Source organism: Carettochelys insculpta, chromosome 2, assembly GCF_033958435.1.
Source record: "Carettochelys insculpta isolate YL-2023 chromosome 2, ASM3395843v1, whole genome shotgun sequence".
NCBI lineage: Eukaryota > Metazoa > Chordata > Testudines > Carettochelyidae > Carettochelys > Carettochelys insculpta.
The window spans coordinates 83,290,250-83,301,079 of NC_134138.1; the positions used below are offsets into that span (position 1 = coordinate 83,290,250).

At 39.5% G+C, this 10,830-nt stretch overlaps 1 protein-coding gene across 8 annotated transcripts in view; it reads left to right on the top strand.

The window, feature by feature from the left end:
• The window catches only part of TRAPPC8 (trafficking protein particle complex subunit 8), a 96,396-nt gene extending 85,566 nt beyond the window's left edge, over positions 1-10,830 (top strand). For 4 of the 8 annotated variants that reach the window (XM_074987236.1, XM_074987234.1, XM_074987239.1 and 1 more), the window contains 4 exons: positions 3,765-3,812; positions 5,388-5,533; positions 8,192-8,281; positions 9,737-10,830. In XM_074987236.1, coding sequence (XP_074843337.1) covers positions 3,765-3,812; positions 5,388-5,533; positions 8,192-8,281; positions 9,737-9,971 — 519 coding nt within the window. In that variant the 3' untranslated portion in view covers positions 9,972-10,830. The remainder of the gene's footprint in view (positions 1-3,764; positions 3,813-5,387; positions 5,534-8,191; positions 8,282-9,736) is intronic. The other 4 variants (XM_074987241.1, XM_074987237.1, XM_074987240.1 and 1 more) reach the window with 1 other exon arrangement.

Genomic DNA, 10,830 nt, shown 5'->3' on the forward strand with positions numbered 1-10,830 from the left:
TAGGAAATTAGAGGATAAAATTGGGTATTGATAGAGGCCGACAATTTATAAGAGAGGGATGTAACACATGAGTCACTAAGGAAAGTGTGCAGGAGATCTCCCCCTCTAGTACTCATTTCAAGGCAATTACTTGGAATTTACCTTTTTTATATTGTGAATATTAGTCTACGCTTATTGTCAGTGTTTATTGGAGGGTTGTTTTACAATATGCGCACACCAGTAAAATGGTTTCTCCTGAGTTTAGTTTTTAATAGTTTTAAAAAAATGCCCTTTTCAGAGCCCACTTTGCTCACGGAATCTTGCGCTGAGTCAAACAGCTGACTGTGACACACCAATCCTGTCTGATGTTTATTCTTCCAGATAAACAATGTAAAAAGTATTCAGTCTAGTGTGTAATACCTTTCACACAGCCTTCATTGCAAAATCAGGAGGAGTTGACATCACTGGAACTGAAAGTTAACAGAGGAAAGCAAAAAAGTAGGCAAAGGGAGAGGAGAGTTGTAATCTGAGATTTGAAGTGAGAGCTCACTGATTCTAACTAGTCTGCTGATATTTCCAGGTTCTGATCCCTTTATTTTTGTGCTTGCTGGCACTACATCACTTCCAGTCTGAGGCTTTCCCTTTTCTCAACAGCTCTTGCTCCTTCTGTCCTGCCATACCTCCTTACTCAGCTTATTCTAGAACCTTCTTTTCACAGCCCTTCCTACTTACCTCAATCTTTCATACTCAGCTCAGAGTATGGATTTTTTTCCTTCTTGGAGCTATATGACACTTGTGTGAAATTATATTGTGTATTCTTTTTGCTAAATACATCAATTAATTTAAAAAACAAATATGTTTAACATTATCCAGAAATGGAGTAAATAGCAAATAGACATTGCCAAGTGACTCAGAGGACTAGCCATTGAAGTCTTTTGATTAGGGTCTCAGCCCTTCTTGAGATCATGTTCATTGTACAGAAATCTCAGACTGATTTAAGATAGTTGAATGGGTATGTGTTTTTAACCTACCTTCTTTTGGCACCCATCTTGCTAAAAAGCAGCACCTATTGAGGCTTACATGGGAGACCTTTACAGATGTCCCAAGTCTTTTAATTCTGGCTTAACAATTTAAAGTTAGTTGGAACACAGTAACTCTTAAGCTTTGAATAAACCAATATTAATGCAGGATGGAGAGTCTAGCGTGGCTGAAAAAAAATTCTAAAATCATGTTAAAGAATCCAGCATAAGAAACATGATGGTTAGTAGGCTAGGTGAGGGTAAACTCATTTGACACACAGGCAGCAGAGATTGGGTGTTATGTAAAGAAAGATCTTAGCTGATTGTCAGTCAAGGTCAAAATGTGTTTTTAACTAATTCACTTAATCTGAAGTTGAATGGTAATAGGTTCTCTGGGGCTGAAGCACTCACAGGGGGAGAGGCACTTTGCACCCACCAGTGCCAAGCTGCATCCTATGTCTCTCCTCCCCCCTCCAGGGGGTCTCACTGCCATCTGTGGTCCCACCTGGCCCCAGGTCCTGGCTGCCAACTCCTCTGCTGCTGCCTGCAGTCTCATCCCCTACTTTTGTCCACTCCCCTCACTGCCTCAGGCTGGGACCAGTGTCCCCTGTAAACTGAGTGCTTGGGCGGCCACCCAGGAAAAATTCAAATGCCAGCCACCCTGCTTAGCAGAGCACCCACAGCGCTCACAGTTTGCAGCGTATGTTTCTGCTGCAGATCCACGTGTGACTCAGTGAACATAATGCTATTTTTTCTGCGCATAAATGGAAAAAATTAGAACACTGACTTGTATCACAGTGGGAAGCAACTGCAGAGCTCCAGTCAGGGTCAGGAGCAGAGCCCCATGGCCAGCGGCTGGAACCCTGGGTGAGGGGCTGGTAGCTGCAACTTGGGGTTGGCAAGCTGGGACCCTGGGTGGCAGCAAAGGGGTCAGTGGGCCATGATCCTGGGCAACAGCAGCAGAGAGGGGCTGGTGGGCATGAAGCCATGCAGGGCGCAAAGCCTGCGGGTACTGCAGTGCCCCTTCCTTTTACTTCCCACGCCTGTGGAGACCCATTGGCACTCACTTGACCTTCCCTGTTTTGGTACTGGTCAGGTCCCAAGAGCGCCAGACTAGAGGGGTTTAATTTGTAGTAGTGGTTTGTTTTGAAGAATGTTTTTTACATTTACACAAAGGTTTTTATTGTATTAACACAATTGCTGATATTAGCTGAATTTTATTTAACTTTATTCCTGAGAGTGCAGATGTTTATAAGTCAGCAGTGGGTAGGATCTGGGGCAGAGGCTGTGTGCAAAAGAGAGCTTTGGGATTCAGGAAGGGGTGTAGGGTTTGGGTGAAGGAGTGCGGGGGGTGACTTGAGGCAGAGTCTGGGAGCAGGGGTATTAGGTGCATGAATGGATTCCGGCCTGAGGGAGGGATGTGAGAGGTGGCACAGGGTGGGAGGGAGTTGTGACCTGGGGGAGGGGGGACACAGAGGATTTGGGTGGTGACCTGGGGCAGGGAGTTGTGGGGAGGAAGGGGTGGGATGCCAGAGGCAGGCACTGGCTCGGAGGTGCTTACCTAGGTGGCTTTGAGGCAGGTTTCCTACCTGCTGTAGACCCAGATCCGTAAAGCATGTTCCTTGTGGCTCTGCTCTGGATGCCAAGGGGAGGGTGGGGCTTTGCATGCTGTTCCACCTTCATGGCTCCTCTCCACCCACAGCAAAATCTGAGTTCTTGTTGGCCAGAAACCAGACAATGGGAGCTGAGAGATTTTTATCGAAGGGTGGGAGTAGTGCACAAAATCTCCCCTCCCCCTTCCCTGGGGGTCTGGAGCAGAGAACTACATGGATCGATTAGCTGCTTAAACCTGCTGTTTTCCTGAGGGTCCCAGCAGGGTGGTGCACAAGCTGGTTCCAGAGGCTTGGTGGGCTAAATCTTGCCTACGGCTGGTATAAGTTGTATGGTTTATGCATTGTAGCAGTCAAGGTGGGCTGGCAGGGGGAGCTAATATCTTTTACAAGCCCAGCTTCTGTTGTTCCAATAATAGACATTCTCACACCCACTGTCTTTCTCCAGTTTCATGGCTTCTTTCTCCAGGTTTCTTACAAAGGCAACTCATTGTGAAGCTGTTAGTGGAGAGCAGTGCTCTGTGTGACTTGAAACTCTTCCCACAAATATAAAAGCTGTGGGTGGAATCCCGGCCCTATTGAAGTTAGTGGGGGTTTTGCTATGAGTTCAGCATAACCAGTATTTCATTCTCTGGGCACAAAGAAGGTTAGTAAAGGGATGTCTTATATAGGAATCAAATGACTAAACTTAAATCTGGAGTGTTTAAATTGTCCAATTTCAGGCCTGTTGTACACTAGGGAACAAAGTCAATCACAGATCCTCAAATCTAGCTGCGCCATTAGCATCACTAGAATTCACGTATCAGGGTCAACTTTGTTCCCTAGCATAGATCGGGGCTCAGTGGGCTCATGCCAATGTCAGTTACACCACGATAGCAGGGGGTGCCAGGATCAATGGTTGAACCCAGAGAGATCGATTTTGCCATGTCTTCATAGACTTGACAAAATCGACATAGACTTGACAAAATCGAACTCTGTAGGATTGACCGTGGCTTGTGGTAAGTTGCTTTCAACTAAGCCTTTCAAAATTGTTAAATGAATCACATGATGAAAATTTAATGATGCCAGACTTTATGTAATAGCTGTTGCATTCTGTAACTTCTCCTATTGAGTTTTGCTTCTCTGTTCAGATAAATGTTAATATTTGTTTTTGTAGGGTTTTAAAAAAATACTCGGAAATTCTGATTGGGAGGACTTGGAACAGGTAACTGACTTGAAGGGAAAGAGCAGTTTTTAGAATGTTAATGTATGCTATCCAACATAATATTGAATATTCTTCAATTAGATAAATCTTCTAAGCTTCCCTCCCCCATTCTCCATAGTTTTATGGTCACTCAAAACAGTTAATATTACACCTGGTGTCATCTTTCAGCAAAATGTACGCCTTTATAGCAGAACCAGAGATGCCAAATGAATTAAAACAGATAGTTTCCAACTATATTCCATAGTTAATACAGAGTATTCTGTTTGCTTCTTGATCTTTTTGGGTTGCTGGTTTGAGTTTGAATTTAAATTAAAGTTTTGCATAAAAGGACAAAAATCTTACTTTTTTTTCAAGCATATGCTATCTTTGGATGGCTTGTGCCAAGTACAACCAGACTTGGGATGCTCCAATAATGCAAATAATAATAATTTACATTTCCTGAGTGAAATTCTAACAGCAATAAAATCAGTGGAAAATCTCCCACTTACTCAGTGAGGGCCAAGATATTTAATCTTCTGTTAACCTAAGTTGTCGTCTCAGGTGTTTCTTATAGTTTTTTGTCTTAGGTATTGTAAAAAATTTTTCTAATATCAGTTGCTGACATAAGCAGAGCAGTAAGCTAAGAGTACAGTGAACTATTTGTAGTGCCTAAATAGGGGTCACCAAGCAGCTCCTTGTACTTAGCAGCTGCTGGCATGTTCACTACTGTGAATGCATTTGTATCACTGATTATCGACTACACCAATGGTTCATGAGTGAATGACTGAAACTGATCCCTCATCAGTAAGTGATTTGGGTAGGTAACAGACTCTATGGTGTTAGACAGGTACCATAGCATCTTGATTCCGAACCAGATGCAGCCAGGATTGCAGCAGTTGCACCTTTCCACATCATCTGGTCCCATCTGTCCTGGAGGCTGAGATCCGCAATGGTGTGGAGTATTCCACCCCCTGACTTCCCTTGGGCTTTCCACTGTTTGTGGGGGCGAGGTAGCTTTCATTTGTGGAAGAGCTTCTAAGGTTGCAGCTTTAGAGACATATTTTATTAACACAAAGTTCCCTTCTCACCCAGTGCTACGTACTTCTGGGGCTTTCCTGGCTATTTGTGGTTCCTTTGTGGCAACCTTCCCATAGACTTTTCACTGTAGCTGCTTGGGGGTGGGTTTTTTTTTTTTTTGTTTTTTTTTTTGGTGAAAACCCAAGATGAACTTGAGGTACACTGTCTAAATTTTTTTCCATTTTTATCTTACCAGTAAAACTTATATACAGAACCCTTCACTTTTATTGCCTTTAGAAAAGCAGTCTTGGAAGGAGGAAATTTAATTGCCTGTGATATAGCACCCCATCGTAAGAATTTAACCACCTCGTCACCTGAAACAGCGAGACACAGGAATTTCCTGAATTGACTCCAGCAAACATTGTGACACAATATTGTAATCATGGGAGATACAGTTCTTAGGAGAAAATAGTACTTTTGTGTTAACATCTGTCTGGTTAACCCCTTGTTGTATTGTGTCTCATGTTAATGTATTCATAAGAGTGTTTTAAATTCAGTTATCCGGATTTTGTGTTCCAGGAATCACCAGAAATGGTTCTCTTAAAGTTTTTTCGACCAGAGAGCACTTCAGTACCCACAAGACCGACGCCCGAACAGCTTTCTAACCTTATCAAGACTAGTCTTCATTATCCAGAGTCCTTTAATCACTCATTTCTTCAGAAAAGGTTTGATTGCTAGCTTTTACAATGTCAAGATTCTTAGGAAACTATTTGCTTCTGTTTCTGTAATAAAAATCCACTTTAGATTGTGCTCTGTGGAGGGATAAAATAAATTTGCCATGAACTAAGAAAAGTTCAACTTAAATATGGGCTATAAGGGAAAAAATGTTTTTGGTAACAGTATTCATAAAATTACAATAGAATAGTGTTTTTCTAGCCATTGCAGATTGAAACAAGAAATGAAAATTAAGTACTGTGGATCGGGGTAGTCAATTACTTTTTGTCGGGGTTTTCTTGGTTCAAGTTGCAGGCTTGAGAAAAATCATTTTAAAAAAACCATAAGTGAATAAAAAGATTTAAGGGTACATTCAAAAACATCTGGCAGTCTGAATTTGGCCCATTGTCTGCCTTTTGATTACTCCTTCTATAGATTGTTTTGCTTTAAAAGTGAATAGGAATGTTAAGATAACTCATTAAGTGGCTCATGAAACTCATCGTGGAACAAAATCTGTAGTATCTTTGCCCAGCTTTAGAAAAATCACAACCTAAACAGTCATTAATGGCTTGGAAGCAAAATATATATGCTGCAAAATGACAATATTTGAAGAAACAGAAAAAATTCTTGCTCTAGTTATTCGTTTTTAGTAATGTCTGTAGCATATCCACATTTATGTTAATATGGCTTGGGTGTAAAGAACAAGGAGGCTTAACATGGCTGAAATAGTACCAATAAACTAAAGCACTTACGCAAACTATTTTTATTTGATAAAACATGTTCCTGCAGATTCTACTTTGCAGTTATCTGCTTCACACTGAGATGGCAATCTTGTCAATGTTTTGGTAATCATAACATTACAAAAATAAGGAAAACAGTGTATGTTTCAATTTTAGATTACCTTGAAATTTTATTTAAAAAACTTGCTAGTAAAGGGTTTAATTGTTAGCAGAAAGGGGTTGTCTTTCAGTACCTTGGCAACTGGTATGTTCTTATAATAATACGGTAGATAATGAAGTGAAACTACCTAGCATAAGTGTGGAATGAAGTGCCAAAATGACTGCTTTAATAGTGAGAGCCTGCACTTATTTCAATAGGGATCAAATTCTAGTCATATTCCAATTTGGGTTACGTGTTTCCTACCTTAAATTCTTCCTGTAGTGGTCAACTTTTGAAGGTACTTTTTAAGGCAGGAAGTTGTGTTTACTGCTAAGAAATTTCAGTTAAACAGTTAAGTGGTGAACTGATAACTCTAGTTCACTGGTCCCCATACAGTGTGCTGCTCTACAAGGGTGCAAAGGAAAATTCCAAGGTGGCATGGTGGGACAGGGGCCAGTCCCCCTGGGGCAGTGAGGCGGGAGCGCCACTCAGCCCTGCTCCATCCCCAACTGTGCTGTGATCTGGCCCCAAGTCATGGTCCCATGCCATCTCCTACCTTGGCCTGGCTTCAACTCCACATGCAGCCTGCTTGTGGCTGTGGTCCTGGCCCCATTCCTGTCCCCAGCCCTATCCCGTCTGCATCTTCCACGTGCCCCTGTGAGCCATGCTGCCACTCTTGAGGTGGGGTAAAGGAGTGGACAGGAACAAGTGGGGAAACAACCCTGAAAAGTTTTTCTCAAGGACTGTGGGATCCTTCTGAAAGGAGTGTTCTGTATACAAACATTAGTGTTAATGAGTGTATTCAGGGACAGTTGTTTAGAATATTAAATATAATGCAATGCCAACACTTAAAAATGCAGCAAGTTGGACTTGAATGTCCAAACAGCCCCAACGTGAGATGGGCATTATACATCTGCCCTGTTTAAAAACCTCTACATGTATTTCTTCAGGCCACAGAAGCAAGTAGTTTAAATAGGTTTGTTAATCAGCAGTATGCAGAAAGGGATAGATCTACATGGAGACAAAGTGTAAAGATATTTTTGCAGCAAGTCAAAATTTAGACTACAGATTGAACCCCTCTTGTCCAGCATCCTTGGGAACTGATTGGTGCTAAACGAGCAAATTTAACTGGATCACAGGAGATCAACTTCTGCTGCTTACTAGGCTCTTAGAAGACATTTAGGGGTAGGTTATAGGGGTAAATTGCAAGCAAATAACAGCACAGAACACAGAGCCAGGACTCGTGTCTGTAAACAAACTTTATGGGACCATGGGGAAACTTGGCCACGCCCATGATAAGTGGTTATTCTGCTAACTAAAATCATGCCAGAGTATGGATGTTGCCTGATGCAAGAGTTTCAGATTTAGAATTCAACCTCTAGCTTGTTGGGGCAAATGTTCTTTCACATTCTAAAATTTCTTACTATTGCATCTTGCTGTACATTACCTTTGTAGGAAGCTTGCAAAAATCAAGCTATGCTATGAACTGTTGCATTACCAAGTCTTATGTAGACAACAGAGGAAGTAGTTTCAACACTGATTTATGTGTTTTTTCCTATGAGGTCACAATCATAAATATACTTCAGGTGAATTTCCTTTTTCAGGGTAAAAATGATTATCTGATCGCATGTAAGAGCTAATATTAGACTGTAATATTGTACAAAATACTGCTCTGTATTTTAATGTTTACATGATCGAATCATTCTTTTAAATAGTTGTATGTTACAGTTTTATAGTTATCAAGATTGACCAGTAATAAATATAAATCATAAACCAATTTTCTCTTGCAGCCTTTGTTTAGTGCCTGTCACTCTTCTACTTTCCAATTGTTCTCAGGCTGATGTCGATGTAATAATTGACTTGAGGCATAAAACAACAAGGTAATTAATCTTTTAGATGTTAAATTTACAACCTATTTGATATTTATTGTGAACGCTTAGTGCTACTGAGCTCTTAATCTAATTTTTTGCATAATTTTATCAAGTGCATATTAAATATATCAAATGTTTAGGATAGGACTTTCATCCTCACTTGTGTTTTTATTGATGTCAGTGGGAGTTTTCCATTATCTCAGTGGGCGTGTAGTTAAGTCAATGTGAGAGGTTTTTGAAAAACAATGTCCATTTGGAAATAAAACAAACAGATTGCACTGCCAAGATGATTGTTAGTGGTGGCTGGGTTAAAAACAAAGGTGGGACAATATTTTATTTTTTGTTTAAATTCCTTGTCCTGGGAATATAAGGAAATGTTCCTCTCATTAGGCTGATAGCTTCATTGTGGGAAACATCAGCACAGATGCTAGTTTCATTAAAAATGAATAATTATATTTGACACGGTTCCTCAACTGTAATGAGTTAACTTTTAAAATACTAAAATATAGCTACTTTCATCTACATTCCTTTAAAGTTGTACAATGAGTGTGTTTATTTTTAAGTGCATAGATAACTGTTTTTATTAGAATTGCTGTGTAGGTATCCGTATTCTATGATAAGCAATACAAATTTGACAAATCACCTCTTATTGTAAAGAAAATAATTTCTTTAATGGCATTCGTCACAGATTCTTAAGTTTTGTCCTCTATGGCACATGATTATGGTTTTTACTCAAAAATATAGCAGTAACATGGGGGAAAAACATTTAAAAACCAAATTAGATTATTTTAAACAAAAGTTGCATAAAAAGAGGCAAATGTCATATCTCTGATGTACTATTTATAATAGAACTGATTAATTTCTGTGTATAGTTTACTCCAGTGATTCCAGAGTCTAAGTGGTTGAACGTTGACAAATACTCCCCAAAGTTCCTGATTGTCATCAAACTTGACTTAGTTCAGTTAAATAGCTGATAAGTGTTCGTGCTTACAGCCCTAATTAGGCATTCTTAGAAGTTTCCCAGAGATGGATTTTGAAGGGCAGTAACTGGGACAGACTTATCAAAACTCAGTGTAACTGGAAAGCGTTTTCCCAGTGCCAGAAGATTGCCTGGTGTATTTCACCAGATGGAGATGAAACTCAGAATTCCAGATATATAATAAAAATTTTGACAGTAAGGCAGTAGTCTACCCAGAAGTCCTAGTTGAACAGTTTGTGGAGAACTAATTTAAAAATGAATTAATAGAACTTATGTAGAACTGATCACTAGTCATCCCATCTTGGTCATTTTCAAAAATACCAGAAAGCCACAACACCCGTGTATTTGCTTGCCAGTTAATATGGGAAACATATTACACAGTGAAGTAAAATTTTTTGTAGGACTGTCATTTTGAATGTATGCATGTTTGGTAGACACTTAAGCATATAAGAGGATCAGAAATCTGATTTATGTTTCTCTTTCAGTCCAGAAGCACTAGAAATCCATGGTTCTTTCACGTGGCTTGGGCAAACCCAGTACAAACTTCAGCTTAAAAGCCAGGAGGTCCATAGTTTGCAATTGAAAGCTTGCTTTGTTCGTACAGGAGTCTATAATCTTGGAACTCCCAGAGTATTTGCCAAGTTAGCCGACCAAGTTACTTTGTTTGAAACAAGTCAGCAGAACTCCATGCCAGCACTGATCATCATCAATAATATTTGACCACTTACTCAAAGACCATACTAAAACACAGAAGAATCTAAGATTTTTCTTATTCTGCAGATTGACATTTATTCCAGTTATGGAATGTTACTCCATCATCTAACTTGTTACAAAAGATTGTGTAAGAAACAATATCAAAATACTTGGACTACTTGCCATTTTGTTTCTTAATGCAAAGCACGTTGGACAGGAATTGCATATATCCTTTTTAATGTCTCTTGCATTTGTCTTAATGAATACTCATAACACTGAACTAAAATACTCCTTATAAAACCATTTGAATTTACTTGTGTATCCCAGGCCCTGTCCAAATAGTCGTAATAAAAAAGCAGCTTGATGGCTGTTACAACTTCCAGCATGGTGTTTTAAATATATTTTGTGGCAATGCTGAAAGACCATTCAGAAGACAAGCCTGGTTGTCTTTTTTCCTGACTTAAGCCATTGTTCATCAGAAATTCCAACCTTACTGTGAAGTTTGTTGGGTTGTTAAAAACAATTTATCCTGGATTGTTGGATTTTTTTTTTTTCTTTTCAGTTTTATAATTAGTTTGGGGCTTCGTTATTGTGTCTTCTGATTTGGATAACCAATGATCCTTATGGCTTACACACAATCCCACTGAAAGATGTTCTGAAAATAATTTTGAAACCAGTTTGAGTATTTTCTCGTTCATCTCAGTGCAGAATGCACTATTCCACAACCATGAGATTGTCACTTAAATTGTCGTTCACTTTATTATGTAACTATAACAACTGAGTTGATCTGTTTTAAAAAAAAAATCTACTCAATTAAGCTTTTCAAGAATTGTATTATATTTATAACAATTGTACTGTAAATAGAATAAAACATACGCCATATTCA